The 27,018-nt window shown below is 43.9% G+C and overlaps 2 protein-coding genes across 19 annotated transcripts in view; one reads left to right on the forward strand and one right to left on the reverse strand.

Moving 5' to 3' along the window:
• GDAP1 (ganglioside induced differentiation associated protein 1) overlaps positions 1-24,305 on the reverse strand; it is a 74,116-nt gene extending 49,811 nt beyond the window's left edge. For 2 of the 17 annotated variants that reach the window (XR_012901385.1, XR_012901378.1), the window contains exons 1-2: positions 24,148-24,303; positions 2,951-3,064 (exon numbers count right to left, since the gene is read on the reverse strand). The gene's annotated coding sequence lies outside the window, so the exon portion shown is untranslated. Of the gene's footprint in view, positions 1-2,950; positions 3,065-3,280; positions 3,446-15,545; positions 15,595-17,883; positions 17,988-24,147 lie in introns of all 17 variants that reach the window. The other 15 variants (XR_012901373.1, XR_012901369.1, XR_012901381.1 and 12 more) reach the window with 14 other exon arrangements.
• Positions 24,306-24,360: 55 nt separating this feature from the next.
• JPH1 (junctophilin 1) overlaps positions 24,361-27,018 on the forward strand; it is a 127,274-nt gene continuing 124,616 nt past the window's right edge. Inside the window, exon 1 of one of the 2 annotated variants that reach the window (XR_012901368.1) lies at positions 24,361-24,878. Coding sequence is in view for 1 of the 2 variants with exons in the window: in XM_006131548.4 (XP_006131610.4) it covers positions 24,500-24,878 (379 nt within the window). In the remaining variant the exon portion in view is untranslated. The remainder of the gene's footprint in view (positions 24,879-27,018) is intronic. The other variant, XM_006131548.4, reaches the window with a different exon arrangement.

Consider the following 27,018-nt stretch of genomic DNA (forward strand, 5'->3'; position numbering starts at 1 on the left):
TAGGACTGGAAGGGACTTCGAGAGGTCATCAAGTCCAGCCCCCCGCCCTCAAAGCAAGACCAAGCTCTGTCTACACCATCCCTGACAGATGTCTATATAACCTGTTCTTAAATATCTCCAGAGAGGGAGATTCCACCACCTCCCTTGGCAATTTATTCCAATATTTGACCACCCTGACAGTTAGGAATTTTTTTCCTAATGTCCAATCTAAACCTCCCTTGCTGCACTTTAAGCCCATTACTCCTTGTCCTGTCCTCAGAAACCAAGAGGAACAAATTTTCTCCTTCCTCCTTGTGACACCCTTTTAGATATTTGAAAACCGCTATCATGTCCCCCCTTAATCTTCTTTTTTCCAAACTAAACAAGCCCAGTTCATGAAGCCTGACTTCATAGGTCATGTTGTCTAGACCTTTAATCATTCTTGTCGCTCTTCTCTGTACCCTTTCCAATTTTTCCACATCTTTCTTGAAATATGGCGCCCAGAATTGGACACAGTACTCCAGCTGAGGCCTAACTAGCGCAGAGTAGAGTGGCAGAATGACTTCACGAGTTTTGCTTACAGCACACCTGTTGATACAACCTAGAATCATATTTGCTTTTTTTGCAGCAGCATCACACTGTTGACTCATATTCAACTTGTGGTCCACTATGACCCCTAGATCCCTTTCCGCCATGCTCCTTCCTAGACAGTCGCTTCCCATCTTGTATGTATGGAACTGATTGTTCCTTCCTAAGTGGAGCACTTTGCATTTCTCTTTATTAAACTTCATCCTGTTTACCTCTGACCATTTCTCTAACTTGCTAAGGTCATTTTGAATTATGTCCCTATCCTCCAAAGAAGTTGCAACCCCACCCAGTTTGGTGTCATCTGCAAACTTAATAAGCGTACTCTCTATCCCAATATCTACATCATTGATGAAAATATTGAACAGTACGGGTCCCAAAACAGAACCTTGAGGAACTCCACTTGTTATCCCTTTCCAGCAGGATTTAGCACCGTTAACAACAACTCTCTGACTACGGTTATCCAGCCAATTATGCACCCACCTTATCGTGGCCCTATCTAAGTTATATTTGCCTAGTTTATCAATAAGAATATCATGCGAGACCGTATCAAATGCCTTACTAAAGTCTAGGTATATGACATCCACCGCTTCTCCCTTATCCACAAGGCTCGTTATCCTATCAAAGAAAGCTATCAGATTAGTTTGGCATGACTTGTTCTTCACAAACCCATGCTGGCTATTCCCTATCACTTTATTACCTTCCAAGTGTATGCATATGATTTCCTTAATTACCTGCTCCATTATCTTCCCTGGGACAGACGTTAAACTGACCGGTCTGTAGTTTCCTGGGTTGCTCTTATTCCCCTTTTTATAGATGGGCACAATATTTGCCCTTTTCCAGTCTTCTGGAATCTCCCCTGTCTGCCATGATTTTTCAAAGATCATAGCTAAAGGCTCAGATACCTCCTTTATCAGCTCCTTGAATACCCTGGGATGCATTTCATCAGGACCTGGTGACTTGCTGACATCTAACTTTCCTAAGTGATTTTTAACTTGTTCTTTGTGTATCCTATCTTCTAAACTTACCCTCTCTCTGCTTGTATTCACTACGTTGGGCACACTTCCAGACTTCTCAGTGAAGACCGAAACAAAGAAGTCATTGAGCATCTCTGCCATTTCCAAGTTTCCTGTTACTGCTTCTCCCTCCTCACTGAGCAGTGGGCCTACCCTGTCCTTGGTCTTCCTCTTGCTTCTAATGTATTTATAAAAGGTCTTCTTGTTTCCCTTTATGCCTGTAGCTAGGTTGATCTCATTTTGTGCCTTTGCCTTTCTAATCTTGCCCCGCATTCCCGTGTTGCTTGCCTATATTCATCCTTTGTTATTTGTCCTAGTTTCCATTTTTTATAGAACTCCTTTTTTATTTTGAGATCATGCAAGATCTCCTTGTTAAGCCAAGCTGGTCTTTTGCCGTATTTTCTATCTTTCCTACACAGCGGAATTGTTTGCTTTTGGGCCCTTAACAACATCCCTTTGAAATACTTCCAAATCTCCTCAGTTGTTTTTCTCTTCAGTCTTGCTTCCTATGGGACCTTACCTACAAGTTCTTTGAGCTTATCAAAATCTGCCTTCCTGAAATCCATTACCTCAATTGTGCTGGTCTCCCTTCTACCTTTCCTTAAGATCATGAACTCTATTATTTCATGATCACTGTCCCCCATACTGTCTTCCACTTTCAAGTTCTCAACTAGTTCCTCCCTATTTGTTAAAACCAAATCCAGAACAGCTTCTCCTCTGGTAGCTTTTTCAACCTTCTGAAACAGAAAGTTGTCTCCAATGCAGCCCAGAAACGTATTGGATAGCCTGTGCCCCGCTGTGTTAGTTTCCCAACATATGTCTGGATAGTTGAAGTCCCCAATCACCACCAAATCTTGGGCTTTGGATAGTTTTGTTAATTGTTTAAAAAAGGCCTCATCCACCTCTTCCACCTGGCTAGGTGGCCTGTAGTAGACTCCTAGCATGACATCACCCTCATTTTTTACCCCTTTTAGCTTAACCCAGAGACTCTCTACACAGCTATCTCCTACGTTCATCTCCACTTCAGTCCAAGTGTGTACATTTTTAATATACAAGGCAACCCCTCCTCCCTTTTTTCCCTGTCTGTCCTTCCTGAGCAAGCCGTACCCTTCCATACCAACATTCCAATCACGCGTCCAATCCCACCAGGTTTCTGTAATACCAATGATATCATAGTTGTATTTATTTGTTAGGAATTCCAGTTCTTCCTGCTTATTACCCATACTTCTCGCATTTGTATATAGGCATCTAAGATACTGATTTGATCTTGCCTCCCTGGTGTGCCCTGACTCTCCTTTCTCCTTGCCATTATAGGCCGTAGTCCCCCCCATTTCCAACCCATCTCCCAGTCCCGCACATTCAGCACTTACCTGTGGGCTTTGCTCACCTGTCCCCGTCGAACCTAGTTTAAAGCCCTCCTCACAAGGTTAGCCAGTCTGTGTCCAAACAAGGCCTTCCCGCTCCTGGAAAGGTGAACTCCATCTCTGCCAAGAATGAAAGTTATTTATTTCTGAGTAGTGAATAGATATCAAAAAGTTACAATATTAAATCTAACAATTACAATATTAAATCTAAATTGAAACTGATTACAAATGTAACCATATAACAGTTTACATAGGGCAGGGTCAGGAGGCTATGCTTAGAGAGATAGTTGATGGGAGAGAGGGGGAGAGAGAGAAAAAGAAAGAGAGACACCTCACCACTCCACGGAGCTTGCAGTGATCGGGGTTCCCAGATGATGATGGTAGCCGGGGGTCCAGAGGGCAGGAGAAAAGTAGAACATAGCCCCCAGCACAATCAGACAGGAGATGAAGAAGTCTCAATGGAACTGATGCAGTTTAAGTCCAGGTATCAGAACAGTTTTTCTTGGGGCAAAGATAGGCGTTTTTATAGGGACAAGTATCAGAGGGGTAGCCGTGTTAGTCTGAATCTGCAGAAGCGATGAGGAGTCCTGTGGCACCTTATAGACTAACTGAAGTGTAGGAGCATAAGCTTTCGTGGGCAAAGACCCACTTCGTCAGATGCATGTAGTGGAAATTTCCAGAGGCAGGAATAAATATGCAGGCCAGGATCAGGCTGGAGATGACCAGATGGATCCAATCAAGGAGGATGAGGCCCACTTCTAGCAGCTGATCTGGAGGTGTGAATTCCAAGAGAATAGAAGCTGCTTTTGTAGTTAGCAAGCCATTCACAGTCTTTGTTTAATCCAGAGTTGATTGTGTCAAACTTAAAGATGAACTGTAGCTCAGCAGTTTCTCTTTGAAGTCTGGTCCTGAAGTTTTTTTGCTGCAGGATAGCTACTTTTAGATCTGCAATTGTGTGTCCAGGAAGATTGAAGTGTTCCCCTACAGGTTTTTGTATGTTGCCATTCCTAATATCAGATTTGTGTCCATTGATTCTTTTGCGTAGGGACTGTCCTGTTTGGCCGATGTATATAGCAGTGGGGCATTGTTGGCACATGATGGCATATATTACGTTGGTGGATGTGCAGGAGAATGTATCAGTGACAGTATGGCTGATCTGGTTAGGTCCTGTGATGGTGTTGCTGGTGTATATATGTGGGCAGAGTTGGCACCGAGGTTTGTTGCAAGGATTGGTTCCTGAGTTCGAGTTATTATGGTGCGGTGTGTAGTTGCTGGTGAGAATATGCTTCAGGTTGGCGGGTTGTCTGTGGGCAAGGACCGGCCTACCTCCCAAGGCCTGTGAGAGCGAGGGATCATTGTCCAGGATGGGCTGAAGATCACTAATGATGCGTTGGAGAGGTTTTAGCTGGGGACTGTAGGTGATGGCCAGTGGTGTTCTGTTGGTTTCTTTCTTGGGCTTGTCCCGTAGCAGGAGGCTTCTGGGTACACGTCTGGCTCTGTCAATCTGTCTCCTCACTTCCTCGTGTGGGTATCGCAGTTTACAGAATGCTTGTTGAAGGTCTTGTAGGTGTAGGTCTCTGTCTGAGGGGTTGGAGCATATGCGGTTGTACCTCAGTGCTTGGCTGTAAACAATGGATCGTGTGGTGTGTCCGGGATGGAAACTGGAGGCATGCAGGTAAGTATAGCGGTCGGTAGGTTTTCTGTATAGGGTGGTATTGATATGACCATCACTTATTTGTATCGTGGTGTCCAGGAAATGGACCTCCCGTGTAGATTGGTCCATGCTGAGGTTGATGGTGGGGTGGAAGCTGTTGAAATCATGGTGAAATTCTTCCAGAGTCTCCTTCCCATGGGTCCAGATGATGAAGATGTCATCGATGTAGCGTAGGTAGAGAAGGGGTGTAAGTGGACGAGAGCTGAGGAAGCGTTGTTCCAGGTCAGCCATAAAAATGTTGGCGTATTGTGGGGCCATGCGGGTGCCCATAGCAGTGCCACTGGTCTGGAGGTATATGTTGTCACCAAATCTGAAATAGTTGTGTGTGAGGATAAATTCACAGAGTTCAGCCACCAGTTGTGCTGTGGCATCATCAGGAATACTGTTCCTGACAGCTTGTACTCCATCTGCATGTGGGATGTTTGTGTAGAGAGCCTCTACATCCATGGTGGCTAGGATGGTGTTTTCTGGAAGATCACCTATGCATTGTAGTTTTCTCAGGAAATCCGTAGTGTCACGAAGGTAACTGGGAGTGCTGGTGGCGTAGGGTCTGAGCAGAGAGTCCACATAGCCAGACAGTCCTTCAGTAAGAGTGCCAATGCCCGAGATGATGGGGCGTCCGGGATTTCCAGGTTTGTGGATCTTGGGTAATAGATAGAACAACCCTGGTCGGGGCTCTAAAGGTGTGTCGATTTGTTCCTGTGTTTGTTTGGGGAGTGTCCTGAGCAGATGGTGCAGTTTCTTAGTATATTCCTTAGTGGGATCTGAGGAAAGTGGCCTGTAGAATTTGGTATTGGAGAGTTGTCTGGCAGCCTCCTTTAGGTAGTCAGGCCTGTTCATGATGACAACAGCACCTCCTTTGTCAGCCTCTTTGATTATAATGTCAGAGTTGTTCCGGAGGCTGTGGATGGCATTGCGTTCTGCACGACTGAGGTTACCAGGCAAGCGATGCTGTTTTTCCACAATTTCTGCCTGTGCACGTCGGCGGAAGCATTCTATGTAGAGGTCCAGACTGCCATTTCGGCCCTCAGGAGGAGTCCATGTGGAGTTCTTCTTCTTGTGCTGTTGGTGGGAAGGTATCTGTGTGTCAGTGCACTGTTCAGTGTCGTGTTGGAAGTATTCCTTGAGACGGAGACGGCGAAAGTAGGCTTCCAGATCACCGCAGAACTGTATCATGTTAGTGGGGGTGGCGGGGCAAAAAGAGAGTCCCCGAGATAGAACAGATTCTTCTGCCGAGCTGAGTGTGTAGTTGGAGAGATTGACGATATTGCTGGGTGAGTTAGGGGTACCATTGTTGTGGCCCCATGTGGCAGGTAGGATTTTAGACAGCTTACAGTCCTTTTTCCTCTGTAGAGAAGTGAAGTGTGTAATGTAGATCTCCTGTCTTGTTTTAGTAAAGTCCATTTGTGCAGAAGGTTGGTGTTTTATGATAGACTCCAGATTGGAGAGCTCTTTTTTGATGTTTTCCTGTTTGCTGTACAGGATGCTGATCAGGTGGTTCCTCAGTTTTTTGGATAGTATATGGCATAATCTCTCACTGTAGTCTGTGCAGTATGTAGATAGCAATGGATTTTTCACCTTCAGTCCATTTGGTATAATGTCCATCCGTTTGCATTTGGAGAGAAAGATGATATCAGTTTGTACTTGTGCAAGTTTCTTCATGAGGTTGATAGATTTCCACTCCATACGGCTAAATGCAGTGCCTTGCATGGTGTCAAGTATCAGAGGGGTAGCCGTGTTAGTCTGAATCTGCAGAAGCGATGAGGAGTCCTGTGGCACCTTATAGACTAACTGAAGTGTAGGAGCATAAGCTTTCGTGGGCAAAGACCCACTTCGTCAGATGCATGTAGTGGAAATTTCCAGAGGCAGGAATAAATATGCAGGCCAGGATCAGGCTGGAGATGACCAGATGGATCCAATCAAGGAGGATGAGGCCCACTTCTAGCAGCTGATCTGGAGGTGTGAATTCCAAGAGAATAGAAGCTGCTTTTGTAGTTAGCAAGCCATTCACAGTCTTTGTTTAATCCAGAGTTGATTGTGTCAAACTTAAAGATGAACTGTAGCTCAGCAGTTTCTCTTTGAAGTCTGGTCCTGAAGTTTTTTTGCTGCAGGATAGCTACTTTTAGATCTGCAATTGTGTGTCCAGGAAGATTGAAGTGTTCCCCTACAGGTTTTTGTATGTTGCCATTCCTAATATCAGATTTGTGTCCATTGATTCTTTTGCGTAGGGACTGTCCTGTTTGGCCGATGTATATAGCAGTGGGGCATTGTTGGCACATGATGGCATATATTACGTTGGTGGATGTGCAGGAGAATGTATCAGTGACAGTATGGCTGATCTGGTTAGGTCCTGTGATGGTGTTGCTGGTGTATATATGTGGGCAGAGTTGGCACCGAGGTTTGTTGCAAGGATTGGTTCCTGAGTTCGAGTTATTATGGTGCGGTGTGTAGTTGCTGGTGAGAATATGCTTCAGGTTGGCGGGTTGTCTGTGGGCAAGGACCGGCCTACCTCCCAAGGCCTGTGAGAGCGAGGGATCATTGTCCAGGATGGGCTGAAGATCACTAATGATGCGTTGGAGAGGTTTTAGCTGGGGACTGTAGGTGATGGCCAGTGGTGTTCTGTTGGTTTCTTTCTTGGGCTTGTCCCGTAGCAGGAGGCTTCTGGGTACACGTCTGGCTCTGTCAATCTGTCTCCTCACTTCCTCGTGTGGGTATCGCAGTTTACAGAATGCTTGTTGAAGGTCTTGTAGGTGTAGGTCTCTGTCTGAGGGGTTGGAGCATATGCGGTTGTACCTCAGTGCTTGGCTGTAAACAATGGATCGTGTGGTGTGTCCGGGATGGAAACTGGAGGCATGCAGGTAAGTATAGCGGTCGGTAGGTTTTCTGTATAGGGTGGTATTGATATGACCATCACTTATTTGTATCGTGGTGTCCAGGAAATGGACCTCCCGTGTAGATTGGTCCATGCTGAGGTTGATGGTGGGGTGGAAGCTGTTGAAATCATGGTGAAATTCTTCCAGAGTCTCCTTCCCATGGGTCCAGATGATGAAGATGTCATCGATGTAGCGTAGGTAGAGAAGGGGTGTAAGTGGACGAGAGCTGAGGAAGCGTTGTTCCAGGTCAGCCATAAAAATGTTGGCGTATTGTGGGGCCATGCGGGTGCCCATAGCAGTGCCACTGGTCTGGAGGTATATGTTGTCACCAAATCTGAAATAGTTGTGTGTGAGGATAAATTCACAGAGTTCAGCCACCAGTTGTGCTGTGGCATCATCAGGAATACTGTTCCTGACAGCTTGTACTCCATCTGCATGTGGGATGTTTGTGTAGAGAGCCTCTACATCCATGGTGGCTAGGATGGTGTTTTCTGGAAGATCACCTATGCATTGTAGTTTTCTCAGGAAATCCGTAGTGTCACGAAGGTAACTGGGAGTGCTGGTGGCGTAGGGTCTGAGCAGAGAGTCCACATAGCCAGACAGTCCTTCAGTAAGAGTGCCAATGCCCGAGATGATGGGGCGTCCGGGATTTCCAGGTTTGTGGATCTTGGGTAATAGATAGAACAACCCTGGTCGGGGCTCTAAAGGTGTGTCGATTTGTTCCTGTGTTTGTTTGGGGAGTGTCCTGAGCAGATGGTGCAGTTTCTTAGTATATTCCTTAGTGGGATCTGCACAAATGGACCTTTTGCACAACCTTCTGCACAAATGGACTTTACTAAAACAAGACAGGAGATCTACATTACACACTTCACTTCTCTACAGAGGAAAAAGGACTGTAAGCTGTCTAAAATCCTACCTGCCACATGGGGCCACAACAATGGTACCCCTAACTCACCCAGCAATATCGTCAATCTCTCCAACTACACACTCAGCTCGGCAGAAGAATCTGTTCTATCTCGGGGACTCTCTTTTTGCCCCGCCACCCCCACTAACATGATACAGTTCTGCGGTGATCTGGAAGCCTACTTTCGCCGTCTCCGTCTCAAGGAATACTTCCAACACGACACTGAACAGTGCACTGACACACAGATACCTTCCCACCAACAGCACAAGAAGAAGAACTCCACATGGACTCCTCCTGAGGGCCGAAATGGCAGTCTGGACCTCTACATAGAATGCTTCCGCCGACGTGCACAGGCAGAAATTGTGGAAAAACAGCATCGCTTGCCTGGTAACCTCAGTCGTGCAGAACGCAATGCCATCCACAGCCTCCGGAACAACTCTGACATTATAATCAAAGAGGCTGACAAAGGAGGTGCTGTTGTCATCATGAACAGGCCTGACTACCTAAAGGAGGCTGCCAGACAACTCTCCAATACCAAATTCTACAGGCCACTTTCCTCAGATCCCACTAAGGAATATACTAAGAAACTGCACCATCTGCTCAGGACACTCCCCAAACAAACACAGGAACAAATCGACACACCTTTAGAGCCCCGACCAGGGTTGTTCTATCTATTACCCAAGATCCACAAACCTGGAAATCCCGGACGCCCCATCATCTCGGGCATTGGCACTCTTACTGAAGGACTGTCTGGCTATGTGGACTCTCTGCTCAGACCCTACGCCACCAGCACTCCCAGTTACCTTCGTGACACTACGGATTTCCTGAGAAAACTACAATGCATAGGTGATCTTCCAGAAAACACCATCCTAGCCACCATGGATGTAGAGGCTCTCTACACAAACATCCCACATGCAGATGGAGTACAAGCTGTCAGGAACAGTATTCCTGATGATGCCACAGCACAACTGGTGGCTGAACTCTGTGAATTTATCCTCACACACAACTATTTCAGATTTGGTGACAACATATACCTCCAGACCAGTGGCACTGCTATGGGCACCCGCATGGCCCCACAATACGCCAACATTTTTATGGCTGACCTGGAACAACGCTTCCTCAGCTCTCGTCCACTTACACCCCTTCTCTACCTACGCTACATCGATGACATCTTCATCATCTGGACCCATGGGAAGGAGACTCTGGAAGAATTTCACCATGATTTCAACAGCTTCCACCCCACCATCAACCTCAGCATGGACCAATCTACACGGGAGGTCCATTTCCTGGACACCACGATACAAATAAGTGATGGTCATATCAATACCACCCTATACAGAAAACCTACCGACCGCTATACTTACCTGCATGCCTCCAGTTTCCATCCCGGACACACCACACGATCCATTGTTTACAGCCAAGCACTGAGGTACAACCGCATATGCTCCAACCCCTCAGACAGAGACCTACACCTACAAGACCTTCAACAAGCATTCTGTAAACTGCGATACCCACACGAGGAAGTGAGGAGACAGATTGACAGAGCCAGACGTGTACCCAGAAGCCTCCTGCTACGGGACAAGCCCAAGAAAGAAACCAACAGAACACCACTGGCCATCACCTACAGTCCCCAGCTAAAACCTCTCCAACGCATCATTAGTGATCTTCAGCCCATCCTGGACAATGATCCCTCGCTCTCACAGGCCTTGGGAGGTAGGCCGGTCCTTGCCCACAGACAACCCGCCAACCTGAAGCATATTCTCACCAGCAACTACACACCGCACCATAATAACTCGAACTCAGGAACCAATCCTTGCAACAAACCTCGGTGCCAACTCTGCCCACATATATACACCAGCAACACCATCACAGGACCTAACCAGATCAGCCATACTGTCACTGATACATTCTCCTGCACATCCACCAACGTAATATATGCCATCATGTGCCAACAATGCCCCACTGCTATATACATCGGCCAAACAGGACAGTCCCTACGCAAAAGAATCAATGGACACAAATCTGATATTAGGAATGGCAACATACAAAAACCTGTAGGGGAACACTTCAATCTTCCTGGACACACAATTGCAGATCTAAAAGTAGCTATCCTGCAGCAAAAAAACTTCAGGACCAGACTTCAAAGAGAAACTGCTGAGCTACAGTTCATCTTTAAGTTTGACACAATCAACTCTGGATTAAACAAAGACTGTGAATGGCTTGCTAACTACAAAAGCAGCTTCTATTCTCTTGGAATTCACACCTCCAGATCAGCTGCTAGAAGTGGGCCTCATCCTCCTTGATTGGATCCATCTGGTCATCTCCAGCCTGATCCTGGCCTGCATATTTATTCCTGCCTCTGGAAATTTCCACTACATGCATCTGACGAAGTGGGTCTTTGCCCACGAAAGCTTATGCTCCTACACTTCAGTTAGTCTATAAGGTGCCACAGGACTCCTCATCGCTTTTATAGGGACAGTTCAAAGAGAAAGAGGAGAGACAATAGAGACTGATCACCCCTGGTTATGGGTGATGTTCCTTGAATGAGCTCACAATGCAACTAGGCAGTTTCAGTATTTTAGATGTCAATAGGATCGTTACTAGAATTGGTCTGATAATGACTAATTTGGGTGTGAGCAGGCCTAGGTTCATTAGCATCTGGAGCAGGGATTTCCCATCAGGCAGTGCTTCTCTGCTTTTGGTGACCCATAGTTCACTGCGGTTCCTGCCTTGGAAGAGCTGCTCTCCATTCTGCATGCTAATGAGACATCCCTCTGTTCCATCTTTAATGCAAATGAGGCTGGGGTGTTTCCTTAATTGTATCACCCTTGTCTGAAGCAGTTTAGGTGTGTCTTCCCCGGCCTTTTCATTGCTTTGTCTTTGATTCTAGCAGATGCCTGAGGGAGAGGGATGGTTTCCATGAATGTCACTCCCTGGCTCCCCAAGAGCACAAGGCTGACAGGTGACCATGTTCTGGTTCCCCAAGAATCACAGAGCTGGTGGGTAACACAGTATGATTTTTCTAAAAATAGCAATAGCACTTGACCATAAGTTAAAGAATCTGAAGCTCCTTCCAAAATCTGAGAAGGATGAGATATGGATCATGCTTGAAAACTATGAACCCAAGCCACCATAAAGAAGAACAATCTTCTGTTGGTGACATCTGACTCAGATGATGAAAATGAATGTATATCCAACATCATTAGTTGGCTAGATATAGAGCAGAACATTGTCATCAACATGAAAGCGAGTCTTCTGAAGCCGTAGTCAAAACATGAAAAATGTTCAGCATATCTGGGATGAAAATATTTTGCAATGCCAGCCACAACATTGTCATGCAAATGCCTGTTCTCCCTTCAGCTGACACTGTCTATAAGGAGTGGGAAACATTATCTCCCATAAATGTAAACCAATGTGCTTATCTTAGTGATTAGCTGAACAAAAAGTAGGACTGAGTGGACTTGTAGACTCTAAATTTTAATATTGTTTTGGTTTTACGTGCATTTACATACCAAATAATTCTGCATTTGTAAACTGCACTTTCATGATAAAGAGATTGCACTACGGTACTTGAATTAGGTTAATGGAGAAATACAATTTCTTTTGTTTACCTTCTTACAGTGGAAATATCTGTAATATAAAGTGAGCACAGCACACTTTGTACTATGTTGTAACTGAAATCAATATACTTGAAAATGTAGAAAAGCATCCAAAAATCTCTCTAATAAATTTAAACTGATATTCTGTTATTTAACAGTACAATTGAAAGTACCATTAATTGCAATTAATTTTAATCAAGTTAATTTGTTTTGAGTTAATCACTTGAATTAACTGCAATGAACTGACAGCCCTAATATAATATATACAGGTTCAACCTCTCTAGTCTGGCACCTTCAGGACCTGACCACTGCTGAAGCAGAGAATTTGCCAAACCATGGGAGGTCAATATTGTTTAGTAGCATTACCAACACTTCCATTGCTTACTCGACTCTTAGAAGACATTTAGGGGTAAATTAGACCTGAACAGCACAGAACATTGAAAGCTAGGACTGGTGGCTATAAAAAAACTTTATGAGACTGTGGGAAGTTTGGCCACCCCCCTGAAAAGAGGATATCTAGCTAACTAAAATCATCTAGCTAACTAAATATCTAGCTAGAATGCTGCACCATGTTTGTTGCTGGACCAGAGAAGTTCAATCTCTATTTTAAAAAGTTTGTCTGTATGTTTGATCAAGAATGCCTCCTAAATGGTAAGAGCTAAGATGACCAAATTTGGTATATAGCTTCCTCTTATCATAATTCAAAGCACGGTAAGGGTTTGGTTGTGCCAGAAAATGTGATGTGCCTGGAATGGGATTGATTCTTATAAAACCAAAGAGAAAAGGGACAGAATCACCAAAGCAAGTACAGTCCTCAAAATTGACTTAATTGAGCAAATGTTGAAAGATATTGAACCAAGATGAGACAGAAAAATAGGGTGAACCTGGAACAGAATTGCTTCTCAATAAACCTTACAAAAAAGGGAGAAAACAGAGAAATTTGGAATAGTACTCTATTTTGGCACAGCTAAATCAATGCTTAAGGTCTAAAAACTAGAAGAAAATGTTATTGGAAAACATTAGTTAAAACACGGTGAATGATAAGAGTATAGGGAAGAACAAACAAAATACACTTAGACTACATCTACATTGCACATTCTTGCGCAAGACGATATGCAAATAAGGCACGGTGATGAATATCGCCATGCCTCATTTGCATACCTAATGAGCTGCCATTTTGTGCAAGGGGCTTTTGTGCAAGAAGGAGCAGTCTACAATGCTCCTTCTTGTGCAAAAAACCCCTCTTGTGCAAGAGCCGTTCCGCCTTGCGCAAAATGGTGGCTCATTCGGTATGCAAATGAGACGCAGCAATATTCATCACCATGCATCATTTGCATATCTTCTTGCACAAGAATGTGCAATGTAAACATAGCCTCAATGTAATTTCCAAATTATGGACCCAAGCAACATCAGGTAAACCTGCTAGTGATTTGATAACGGGAATCATGTTTTGGATTGGATAGCCTGAGCAAGCAGATTGTACAGACAAAAATGCAAACAGCATATGCTAAAAGCATAGATGTTCACAGAGCAGCAAACCAAGACTCAAAATCTCTGTTAAGTAGTACATCTAAATTCCGCTATCCTTAAAGTACAGAGAGTTCTTCTGACATTCTGCTTCATGTTTTTTTCTTGAAAAGGGCAGTATCTAAAACTTAACCTGAAATTTCAAAGGATAAATAAAAAAAACCTCATGTACTGCACTACAAAACTGTTTAATTGTATTATCTGCAGGCCCACCAGCAGGGAAGTGGTAGAGACAAAATAGGTACAGGACTATCCTCTCATCCAAAAGAGAGTTTGGTGTGGCAATGTGGAGAGGTTTGTAATATGATAGTGCTTAATTTTTCTGTTTAATTTAAAGTCTACAGCTTCTAGAACTTTCAATCTAGTGCATCTAGGAGCACAAAACTCATTTCAGAAAAAGAAATTACCTACAATCATTTTTGTCTAAATGAGCCTAGAAAGCAAAATAGTGGTGTGCAAAGTCAAATACAACAACATGGATCATATAACAAAATGCAGACCAGCTGAAAACTTAATTTTTACGTGCCCACAGATCACCGGTGCCCCTGTGCCTACCGTGCTTAACTGAAAATCCCAACCTAGTCACTAAGGATTAGTATCCCAATAACTAATTTCCAATCACAGTTTCCTTAAATGGACACATTCACAAACAAAGGATTGTATTTGATAAGAATAAAAGACATGGGACAAACTACATGGTTGAAAACAAGTAATCTTATGATGCACAAGTAATCTGATAATGCAAGGTAGCAGAAAACCCAATTTGATTGGCTGAAATGCAACGACTGTTTTGTGCTGCCCCAGGGTGGCATGAAAACTGCCAGTATGTACTGGTAAATATATCCATAAAAGAAATTTTAAAGAAATATTTAACTGATTCTTTATATTTTCAAATCTCTAGAAATTGCCTATGATAACATCTTTTTGAGCTTCTTGTTTATTGTTCATGCATGAAATTGTTAATTAAAAATTCCTAAATAAATATTATGATAAGATTGAGTGTATTTATTATTATTTTAGAACAAAATACATTGTAAAGATGTTACAATTATCCAGCAGCGAAAGTAACTTAAAATTTCTTATAGGTACTGTCCTATTGCAACCTGGGTTCCTGCCAGCTCTTTAAATAGCTCCTTGCTGGCTTTTTCCGCAGCTCTGCCAGTTCTTACTCAAGCTGTTCACTAGGTTGAACCTGCTTACTTTCACCTCTGTAATTATCCCAATAGCAAGCATTAATAAGCCAAAGAAATTCAGAAATGAGATTAAACTTCACAGAAATCTACATGTTAAGATATGGAATGATACTTACAAACAACTCACCTCACTCAGCCCTATTACCTAGCGATGTGGATTATATTCTGAACAACAAGAACTTGTTAATAGTTCCAAAACCATATATATAGTGGTTATCTCCACAACACACCATAAAATAGAAGAATACACCACAGTTTGCACATCCAACTATCAAGTGCTTCCTGAAAGGACTGAATAACACTTTTCCATCATTAAAGCAACGCATCCCATGCAGGATCTTATTATGGTATTGCACAAGTATAACCCACACACCTACTGGATGTCCCATGTAGTAGCACTTAGACCACTTACAGAGAGAGAGAGAGAGAGAGAGAGAGAGAGAGAGAATGAGTGAGCTCTACAGCCTTAGCTGAGAGCCAGCTGGCTTTATAGCTCAATCTGTAGAGGCTCATGCATTATGCACCTGACAGCCCAGGTTTGGTTCCACCTGCTGGCATTATGCATGCTGACAGACAAACCATTCAAGCCTCTAACCACCTATTACAGCTCTTAATGAAAGTGTTATTCCTCATTGCAATTATCATAGCCAGAAGAGTAAGGGAACTAGCTGACCTCATGGCAAACCTTCCCTACATGGTATTTCAGAAAGTTAAAGTCATCTTAAGACCACACCCCAAATTCATCCCGAAGGCAGTCTTACTCTTTCATTTGAATCAATCCATTTACTTACCTGTATTATTTCCAAAACCTCACACAGACACCAAGCAGGCAATTTTCACCTTTTACCAAGAGAAAACAAAGACATTTAGGAAATCCCCATGGCTGTGTCTTTCTTTCACTGAACAATCCAAAGGGGAAGCGATATCTAAACAAAGACTTTCTAAATAGATCTCTAAGTCCATACAGTTATGCTAGGAACTCAACAATATCCTTGCTTCCCAAACAGCCTGCACACACTCCAACAGACCCATCTCTGCATGATGGGCTTTTCTCCATAATATTCCCATCGCAGACATTAGTACAGTGATGACAGAGTCATCAATTCATACATTTACCAAACACTACACAATAGAGCATCATTCCTCAGCGGACACACATTTCAGACAGTCTGTATTAACAATGGCACACACACAGATTGTGAAACTCTGGCTTCCACAACAAGTTACCTTACATGGACCTGATATCTGGTGACATGATCAGAATTGTAGGACTGGAAGGGATATCAAGAGGTCATGTAGTACAAGCCCCTGCACTTACGGAAGGATCAAACACCGTCTAGACTAGGGTGGACAATAATTTTTGATGGGGGACCACTCCAAGATTTTGGAAAGTGGTCAAGGGCTGCACTCTTCCAGGATATTAATGGAGGAATTGCGGGGTCTGGGAGGGAGTTTGGGTGAAGGTGAAAGGGAGATGAGGAGTAAGGGAGAAGCAAAAATTCTCAGCTCCTATTGGCTGAAACTGAGAGATTGGCCAATGGGAGCCAAGAATTTTGCTGGGGTTGGGAACAGCATGAGAAGTCTCCTTCCTCCCTCCTCAGTCATCTGGAAAGGAGAACAGCTGGCTTTTTAGTGAACTGATCTCTGCCTAAGGGTTTTGGAGAGGCGGCTGCAGGCTGAATCCAGTGGCTTGGTGGGGCAAATCCAGTCTGCTGCCAGCCTCTTGCCCACCTCTTAATTAGACCATCCCTGACAACTGTTTGGCGATTGTTAAGGGCAATGATAGAGAGTCCACAACCTCCCCAGCAGTTCATTCCAGCAGTTAATCACCTATGAGTTAGAACATTTTTCCTAATGTCCAGCCTAAACCTCCCTTGTTGCAATTTAAACCCAGTGCTTCTTGTCCTATCCTCAAAGGTTAAGAAGAACAATTTTTTCCTCCTTCCTCGTAAAAACTTTTTATGAACTTGAAAATGGTTATCATGCCTCCTTTTCCAAACTAAACAAACCCAATATTTTTTTCAATCTTCCCTCCTTGGTGATATTTTCTAGACCCTTTATCATTTTTGTTGCTCTTCTCTGGACTTTCTCCAATTTGTCTACATTTTTCTTGAAATGTGGCACCCAGAACTGGACACTATACTCCAGTTGAAACCTAATCATGCAAAATAGAGCAGAAGAGATACTTCTTGTGTCTTATTTACAATCCATCTGCTAATATAGCAGGGATGTTAGTTTAATCAACTAATCGATGAGTTGATAGATTTTCCATCAGCTGTCCCAGCTTGTGCAGGGTCTGCCCTCCTGCGTGCCAGCCCTTTAAATGTATTAAGAGGCTCTTAATACATTTAAAAGGCTAGCCCACAGTGTTGGGAACCCAGCGTGAGCCAGAACAGCTGATTCCCTGTTCACTCCCAGTTCCCACTACCCCTTTGCCTCCCCTGCCACGCCCCATGGAGACAGTGCTCAGAGGATCAGCTTTTAAGCGAGCTCCCCCTAGCACTGGCTCCTGTCTCTCCAGCCCCCCCTGCTGCCTCTCAAATACATCCCATAATGCAGGCATGTCCAAAGTCCGGCCCGCGGGCCAATTGCGGCCCGTGTTCCGGTTTAATACGGCCCCCGCTTCCTCCCCCTCTCCTGGCTCCCCGGCGCTCTTTTGAATTGGCGTGCTCAGCGCGCTGCTTCTGGCCGCGCCGCCGCCGCCCATGGCCTCCGCGGTCCTAGAGCCTGCCCTGTAGGGCACGTCTGCAGCCCCGCTCCGCTGCGGGTTCGCCCTGCCCCCGGGCCGCTGTGAGGCCGGCGTGTCCTGCGCTCTCCGCCCGCCTCCGACCCCGCGGGCCCTCCGCTTTGGGGCTGAGGGTGCGGGGACGGCCCTCACGCATGTTCACTTCTTCAAATCTGGCCCTCTTTGAAAAAAGTTTGGACACCCCTGCCATAATGGCATTTGCCTTTTTTTTTTGGCAAAGTGTTACACTGCTGACATATTTACTTTATGGTCCACTATGAACCACAGATCTCATTCAGCAGTACTCGTTCCTGGGCAATCACTTCCCATTTTGTGTGTGCGCAGCTTCTTATTCCTAAGTGGAGTACTCTGTATTTTTCCTTATTGAACTTCATCCTGCTTACCTCAGACCATTTCTCCAGATCATTTTGAATGTTAATCCTATCCTCCAAAGAACCCTTCCCAAGTTGGAATTTTCCACAAACCTTTTAAATACACCAAGGGGATTCTGCAAAGTGAATATAAGGGTTCCATGAGAAAATTCCATTACAATAACATTTTATTATTTTAAAAAATAATTAATGTTTAAGCATTTATGAATTTCATTGAAAACAATTTTCATTTGTGTTTGCCATGATAAGTGTCCCTGTATAATGCCAGCTTAGCCAGAGAGTGGAGACAATGATGTCACTTCAGTCAGTCAGTGGTGCAATCGCCTGTTATAAACCACCGTAGATCCCCATACTCACTCTCAGGGAGCATGGATCACATGGGTGACTGAATATGAATATAGTAGCAGCACATTTGACAGCTGAAGCTTTGACTTTGTCCAACCAGTTGGGGTTCCACAAAATTCTTTCGAGTTTAAAAGGGTTCTGTGGCCAAATAAAATTGGGAAACGCTGATCTATGCCATTTTCTGAATCACTGATGGAGATATTCGAAACAACTGGACCCAGAATGTATGCCTCTGGGATCCTGCTCATTATGCCATTCCAGCACAATGTGAGCCATTGACAATTACTCTCTGGGAATGGTTACCCAACCAGTTATGCACCCACCTTTTAAGTAGCTCTGTCTAGGCTGTATTTCCCTAGTTTGTTCATGAGGTCAAGCAAGAAATTATCAAAAGACTTACTAAAGTCAAGATATACCACATCTACCAGGCTTATTATCCTGTACCGAAAAAAAAAAAAAGAAGCTCTCAGGTTGATTTGACATGATTTGTTCTTGACAAATCTATGTTGACTTTTATTACGTTATTATCTTCCAGATGTTTGCAAAGTGAGGGTACGTCTAGACTACATGCCTCTGACAACAGAGGCATGTAAATTAGACTACCCGGCATAGGAAAATGAAGCGGCGATTTAAATAATCGCCGCTTCATTTAAATTTAAATGGCTGCCGCGCTGAGCCGATCAGCTGTTTGTCGGCTCAGTACGGTAGTCTAGATGCTCTGCGGTTGACATCAAAGGCATACCTGGGAGGTCGACAAATACCTTTGATGTTGACCACGGAGCGTCTAGACTACCGCGCTGAGCCAACAAACAGCTGATCGGCTCAGCACGGCAGCCATTTAAATTTAAATGAAGCGGCGATTATTTAAATCGCCGCTTCATTTTCCTATACCGGGTAGTCTAATCTACATGCCTCTGTTGCCAGAGGCATATAGTCTAGACATACCTTGATTGATTAATTATTTGCTCCATTCTCTCTCCTGGTACAGAAGTTAAAGCTGAATGATCTGTGACTGCCCGAGATGTCTTTATTTCCTTTTTTACACATTGACTCTATATTGTCCTTTTCCAGTCTTCTGGAATCTCTCTCCTGTTTTCTATGACTTTTCAAAGATAATTGCTAACGGCTCAAATTTCTCCGCAGTCAGCTCCCTGAGTATTCTAGGGTTTATTTAATCAGGCCTTGGTGACATGAAAACATCTAACTTTTGTAAGTAAATTTTAATTTGTTCATTCCCACTTTTAACCTCTGATCCTACCTCACTGGCATTCACTATGTTAGATGTCTAACCACCATCGTTCTTGGTGAAAACTGAAACATAATTGTTAATCACCTCTGCCATTTCCACATTTTCTGTTTTTTTCCCCCTCATTGAGTAATAGGCTTAGCATGTCCTTGGTCGTCTTCTTGCTTCTAATGTATTTGTACAATGTTTTCTTGTTACCCTTTATGTTTCTCGCTAGTTTGAGCTTGTTTTGCACCTTGGCCTTTCTAATTTTATACTACATACTTGTGTTATTTGTTTATATTCATCCTTTTTAATTTGACCTAGTTTCTACTTTTTGTAGGACTCTTTTTTGACTTTTAGATAATTTAAGATCTCTGGTTAAGTCAGAGTGACTTTTTGCCATACTTCCTGTCTTTCCTACTCAGTGGGATAGTTGTGCCCTTAATAATGTCTCTGAAAAACTGCCACCTCTGTTGATCTGCTTTTCTTCTGAGACTTGCTTCCCATGTGATCTTATGTACCTACTCCTTGAATTTGCTAAAATGTATCTTCTTGAAATATACCATCATTATTTTGTTATTCTCCCTTCTATCATATTCTACCATTTCATGATCACTTTCACCCAAGCTACCTTCCACTTGCAAATTCTCAACCAATTCCTCCCTGTGTCAAAATAAAATCTTAAACAGCCTCTTCCATAGTAGCTTTTTCCATCTTCTGAAATAAAAAATCACCTTCAATAAACTACAGAAACTTGGAAAAAATCTGTGCCCTTCGGTGTTATTTTTCTAACAGATGTCTGGACAGTTGAAGTCCTCCCTCCCCAATCATCACTAAGTCCTGTGTTGGGATGATTTTATTAGTTGCTTTAAAAAGTCGCATCCAACTCTTCTTTCTGGTTAGGTAGTCATGGTAGAGGTCTACTACAGACATCACCCTTGGTTTTTACCTCTTAACCCTACCCAGACACTTTAAACAAGTTGGTCTCCTATTTCCTTCTTAACTTCAGTACAGGTATATACACTTTTTATATATAAAGTAACACCTCTTCCCTTTTCTCTTAAGCATGCTATTCCCTTTTATACTGATATTACCCTCATGTTTATTATCCATCTGTGGTACCACTTATGTCACCGTTGTGTTTATTAGCATCCTGAGTTCTTGTTTATTTCTCTTACTTCTTGCATTAGTATTATACAGACATCTAAGATACTGATTATATTCAGCCCCTCCATTTTGTCTTGTCTCTCCCTTATGTCTGTTATAACAGCCCATGCTCCTTGGAAATTCTGACCTTTCTCCATGTTTTTACATTACCTGTGGGCTTAAATCACCTGCTCCCTTCAAACTGTTCAAAGCCCTCCTCACTAGGTTAGTCAGTTTGTCTCCAAATAGTCTTGTCTCCTTTCCCAATAGATGAACCCCATCTCTGCTTATTAATCCTTTTTTCTGGAACAATATTCCATGCTCAAGAAAGCTGAAGCCCACATCATCCGCACAGCCAGGCATTTCCCTCCAGAACACATCTGTTTCTGTTTGGACTGCTACCCTTAACCAGAAGGATTACAGAAAACACCACCTATGCTCCCAATGCTTTCTCCCCTACTTCTAGAGACCTGCAGTCACTTCTAAGCTACTGAGGATCATACCTCACAGTAACATTAATGCCCATGTGGAAAAGCAGAATGGGGTACTAGTCAAAGGGCTAGATGATCCTTGGCAATCCCTCTGTAAAATCTCAGATGTGGATCCCTGGTAGGAAGCCTACCTTCCAGGATGCCATATCAGGGCAACAGATGAGGGCCTCCATCCCGTCTCAGAATAATCATGAACCATCAGTGCCCTGCATTTCCTTCTGAGGGTATGTCTACACTACATGGTTTTTTCGAAAAAAGTGGTCTTTTTTCGAAAAAACTTCCCCTGTGTCTAGACTGCTGCTGCGTTCTTTTGAAAGTAAATCGAAAGAACGTGGCAGTTTTTTCAACCGTAGAAAACTTCATTTTACGAGGAAGAATGCCTTTTTTCAAAAGTGCTCTTTTGAAAAAAGGCACTATGTAATGCAAACTGTGCTTTTTTGAAAGTCAGCATCCAGACTGCCTGGGTGCTCTCTTTTGAAAAAGCGGCTTTTTCCATGTGATAATCAATTTGTACAAAGTGATGTATTCCTGTCTATGGCAAACAGACATCATACAATTGTGCTAAATATAGTCATAACTAAATATATGGGTGTAAATTAGGGATGTAAGTGAGTAGCCGAGTACTTGACTACCTGATAAGCCTAAGCTCAACTACTCTCTTGCCCCCTTGCTGTCTCTGATACAGAGGCAGCAAGGGAGGACAGGGGAAACAGGAGCCGGTGCTGGGGTTAGCCAGCTTAAAAGCCTCTATCAGATGCAGCAGCAGGTGTGGGGGGACGAAGGGGAAGCTACCGTGAAGCAGCCTCTGCCTGCAGTGGGCAGAGGCTCACCATGGGCAGAGGACGCTCTGGCAGCAGCCTCTGCCCATGGCCAGACCAGGATGCCATGAATAAGGGCTACTAGAACTGGCATGAGCCAGGACTGAGTAGTCCTGGCTTGTGCCGGTCCAGGACTGCTGTGGCTCTGCATTTTAAATGATTTCGGTAAGACAACTAGCATTAATAATGGACTGCATGGTGTTGCCTGTGCATTGGTCACCATTGTTCTCCAGCTTCCATAATTTAAGATACTATATAATAACTAAAAAAATCACTTCTTGGTGTTCACAAGTAAAGCCACAGCTGAATTTCAGTTTGAAATATCACAGTCCTCGGTAAGAAACAAAACTCTGATAAGAAGTGGGTTGTGCCCACAAAAACTCACGATACTTTCGATATATATTTTTGGTTAGTCTCTAAAGTGCTACAGGACCAGTTATTTTTAAAAAATGTTTAAGTTACAGACTAATATGGCTACCCGAGACCTCTGATAATTTTAACTTTATTCAACATTTTTTCGAACTTATCTTCATTCATAATTATTAAATTGCATTACAATTGTGCAACTCAGTACAACCATAAGGTTGTACATTTGTGAAACAAAGCCTGAACAGTAGTATTAACTCAGTGACCTTATATAGATGCAATATTTTCAGTTCATTTTCTTGAATCTAAACTGAGCTTACACTGGCTTACTCTTGGGCTGAATTTAGCTTAACATGTGCAACATAGTTATTACTGATTGTTACTCTTCCACTTCCTGATTTTTTTTATCAATTTTTTCACTTTGTAAAATAAGGTTTTTGTTTAATCTGTAGTTTCTATTAATTTTTTTATTGAAGTTGCTTAACCAAAACACTTCTTCTTAGCATATGCACCATGTACCTCCAGTGTCAGCTGACCAAGATCCATCACTAGATTTGGTCAGCTGTTTGGATCACTACCTTCCTCAGACTGGGCCAGTTATTGACAGAAAGTGTGCTGGGAATGCTGGTCCATGTGCCCGCCACATCACAGCCAATCAAACTACTTTGTTAAAATTCTGCTCTGTCAGCATAGGAAGTCACATACTTCAGGAGATGGAATTGGGGGTTGGGAACCTACATCTCACAATTTTTCAAATAACTATTATAATGAAGAAATTGCTAAAAAAAAAAATTCAACCTTAATGGGTGATGCTTACTGGGTAATGGTTAACCATTACCAGGGAACAGCCTCCTCACCAGCAGTTCCAGACTCCCAGCCCATGTAGGCAGGTCACCCACCTGCCCTAGGCCCCCCACCTGCCCTCCAGTTAATCAGTTAACCGGTTAAACTTAATGTTTAACTGGCTAATTAATTAAATGGGATTTTTTGTAACGTTAAAAGAATGTGAAACTAAGGTTTTAGAAATCATCAGTCCCAGCAGTTCTGATATGACAAACCACAATTTCCAGTTTCCTCTCGATTAAATCCAGCACTTCTTTCCCAAACTCCCATCTCCTGTCACTTCCCTTACTTTTTAGTTGATAACCAAATGTCTAGTGAAGAGTACCTGGCAGTACTTAAACTTATCCAGTCATCCAAAGGCCATCAAGCTGAAGGCATAATGTGAGATTTCTGAAAAAGGCAACTACCATTATGTCTTTGAAAAACCACAAATTACCATTTTCTGTGCTCCATATTTTATTCTGAGACCTCACTTCCTCAATCTATTGTCAGCGTGGCACAGTGTCCGTTATCACGTCAGTTATGTTATTTAAGACAAGATAAAGTATCACAGTTCAATGCAGCTTTACGCTGACAGCGTCTGGGACCAAACCTAAAACTCTGAGAAGTGCAAAAGAAGAATTATCAACTTTTAATATCTTTGAGCATGTTGGTAAAGTTAAACCATCCTTAAAGGGAAATGCAGGACAATGTAGCACTTTAAAGACTAACAAGATGGTTTATTGGATGATGAGCTTTCGTGGGCCAGACCCACTTCCTCAGATCAAATAAGGCACTGCTACCACATGCAAGACAGAAAGGCTGCCCCCAGCAGAATCCTCTTCGTGCATTATCTATACAAACACACATGTAAAACACTGACAATCACATATGCATCTTCCAGTCCCCACTCACACTTTCAAATGCAGCGTCCCCTTCTCGCAGGCAGCGATATCACTACCAATATGTATATGCGATGCAATTACGAAGCTACATTAACACAGACCTACACACTTCTGCAGAGCCACACGCTGTGGACGCTTGCACCCGGCCTACGCACCTGCACAGCTCACTGCTCACTTCCAGCTACTCATCCGCCCTGTGCGCCCAACGCACCTGCACGCGCGCCCAGCCACGCGCGGGGCCCGGGACGGGAGCGGGCGCGGGGAAGGCGCCCGGCACCCCCTGAAGCCCCCACGCTGGTGTGCGAGCAGGAGGCGGGGCGGGCTGCGGGGGAGGAGCGCTGGGCGGCGCCGGCGCCGAGCTCTGGGGCGCGGGCGGAGGAGCCCTGGCAGTCCTGCCGCGCGGGGCGCTGGAAGCGGAGGGGCCCGGCGGCGGCAGCAGGGGCAGCAGCAGCAGCAGCGGACGGACGGACGGAAGGAAGGAGCCGAGCTCGCCCCGCACCCCTCTGAATGACGGGCGGCAGGTTCGACTTCGACGATGGCGGCACCTACTGCGGCGGCTGGGAGGAGGGCAAAGCCCACGGCCACGGCATCTGCACCGGGCCCAAGGGGCAGGGCGAGTACGCGGGCTCCTGGTCCCACGGCTTCGAGGTGGTGGGCGGCTACACCTGGCCCAGCGGCAACACCTACCAGGGCTACTGGGCGCAGGGCAAGCGCCACGGGCTGGGCGTGGAGACCAAGGGCAGGTGGATGTACCGGGGCGAATGGTCCCACGGCTTCAAGGGGCGCTACGGGGTGCGGCAGAGCCTCAGCACCCCGGCCCGCTACGAGGGCACCTGGAGCAACGGGCTGCAGGACGGCTACGGCGTGGAGACCTACGGGGACGGAGGTGAGCGGCCCGCGCGGGAAGGGAGCAGCGGGGCGCGTGCGGGGCTCCGTGCAACACGAACTGCATGTGTGTGCGCACACGTGTGTCGCTGCCACCTGGGCGCGCCTCCGCGCTGGCTCTCGCATGAGTTGCACCCCTGCACGAGAGCCGGGGACCGTCTCGCTCCTTTCAGGCAGGGGAAGAAGGAGTTTCAACTCTTGGCAAAGTTTTTTTTTTTTTTAATCTTTTGTGTATCAACTCTATGCACGAGAGCAGGGCCCCATTGTAACCGCGGGAGCGGTGCGTCTTTGGCAAGGGGCAGGTGCTGAGCCTGGGGGCACATTCCCATGGTCAGGAGTTGAAATTTGCAGCCAACTGACGCAGGGTTCTGTGAGTAAGGCCTCGATCCTAGAGCTGGACTGCTAGTATTAATGCGGAAAGAAGAAAGGTTCGTAAAGAAAACTACCATTGCTTTACACTCCTAAAGGCAATGAACGCACAGTGTAGGTTATAGTGTTGCAGGGTGACCTAGGATTAATATTAATTATCCTGTTAGAAACGCTGCATTTGAGTAATAGCAGCAGAAGCTCGTGAGCTGTTTCAAGGTTTCACTTTTAAAAGTCCATATTCCCAGGGCTATCGCTTTTCCTTCACCATCTGGTCGAAATGTTTGCTGATTCCTAAACTTTAGACGTGAATTGTAATTGCTTGAAAACATTGATTTTTATCCGTTATTGGTACTACTATTGGAGGATTCACAGGTAGTGTTATGTGGATTTAGCAACACTTACATATTCTATCCCAGACAAACAAATCTCAATCACTGGCTTTTGAAAGTTTTAATAAATTCATGGGAAAGCAGAAAGCTAATGGTATCTAAATAGATTATATATTAGAAATAATTAAAGTTGGCCCCACCTACATTGTTATAAAATTAGCTTATTTAATAAACGGAGAAATGTTGTAATGTAAACCTTGCAAGTGATTCTAAATACAAATCATATTTTGAAATAAATAGGCCAGCTGCTGTTCCTCTCCCTTACCATCCCTCTCCACCCACCTCTTTTGCCCCTCCCCCAAAAAGCCCAACCCTCCTAAAACTCTCCTATAAATATATTGGGATGACTTGAGTATGTCTTAGTGACTTCTGACATCATATTTAATGTATCAAAAGATATCAACCTGAGGTTCAGCAAGGTGACTCATGAGTATAACTTCCCCTGTTACATAGTTTCATTTAATCATGTACATGTCATTTCAAGCACCAAAGAAAAGACAGGCCTGTTTCTGTTCTCACACTGTGTGCTGCTGTGGCTTTTGGAGTTACAGCTGTGTAAAATCAGTGTAACTGAGCGCAGTGACCTATGGAATTACTCTTGATCTATCCTGATGTAAGGGAAAAATGTGGCCTAACTTTCTAGAGCTGAAATTTTAAAAACATTTTATTTTAACCTTTAGCATACACATTTTGCAAGTTCAAATTTGTGTGAAAATGTGAGTGCAGTGCAAGAAGTGTAATTTAGCAAAACAATAGATAATGTGTAAAAATCTGCCTTCTTTGTGACTTAAAAACAAATTCTTGATTAAGGTCTCTTAAGTAATGCTATGTATCAGTTTCTACAAGAAGTTTGATTAGCAACTTGTGGTCAGTCCCAGAAGAGATGCCCCAAAGAATAAATACCCATGTGCCACGGGGGAGTAGAGCCCTACTTACAAAAGTTTTCTCATGCTCATAGTAATCTCCTGGGTCTGTGAAAGTTTTTATGCTTGGTCTCTGCCCAGAGGGTACGTACATATTTTTAATTATTTTTTTAATTTAAAACATCAGCATTTCCTTTCACTAAACTGTTGAATTTTTTTTCTCCATTTGGTGGATTAGAAGTTTTAAAAGGGCTACGGGCAAGTACAAATTGCTATTGCCTTATTTTTAAAATAAATTAGTGTGCTTGTTTTTGTTAGAAATAGATTTCTCAATAGTGAACACATATGAGTAATTGTGGGAATCCATCTTTTGTGTTTTCTCTCTCAATTAAGCAGATTGTAATTCAGAGATAAATTGGCTTTATTGATAGTTTGGAAGTCAGGGTAGTGTGGATTTTTATAAAGCTACTATCTTAAGAATTTTTGTTCAGTTAATGTAAATCTACCACTAAGGCCAGAA

Source organism: Pelodiscus sinensis, chromosome 2 (genome assembly GCF_049634645.1).
Source record: "Pelodiscus sinensis isolate JC-2024 chromosome 2, ASM4963464v1, whole genome shotgun sequence".
Taxonomy (NCBI): domain Eukaryota; kingdom Metazoa; phylum Chordata; order Testudines; family Trionychidae; genus Pelodiscus; species Pelodiscus sinensis.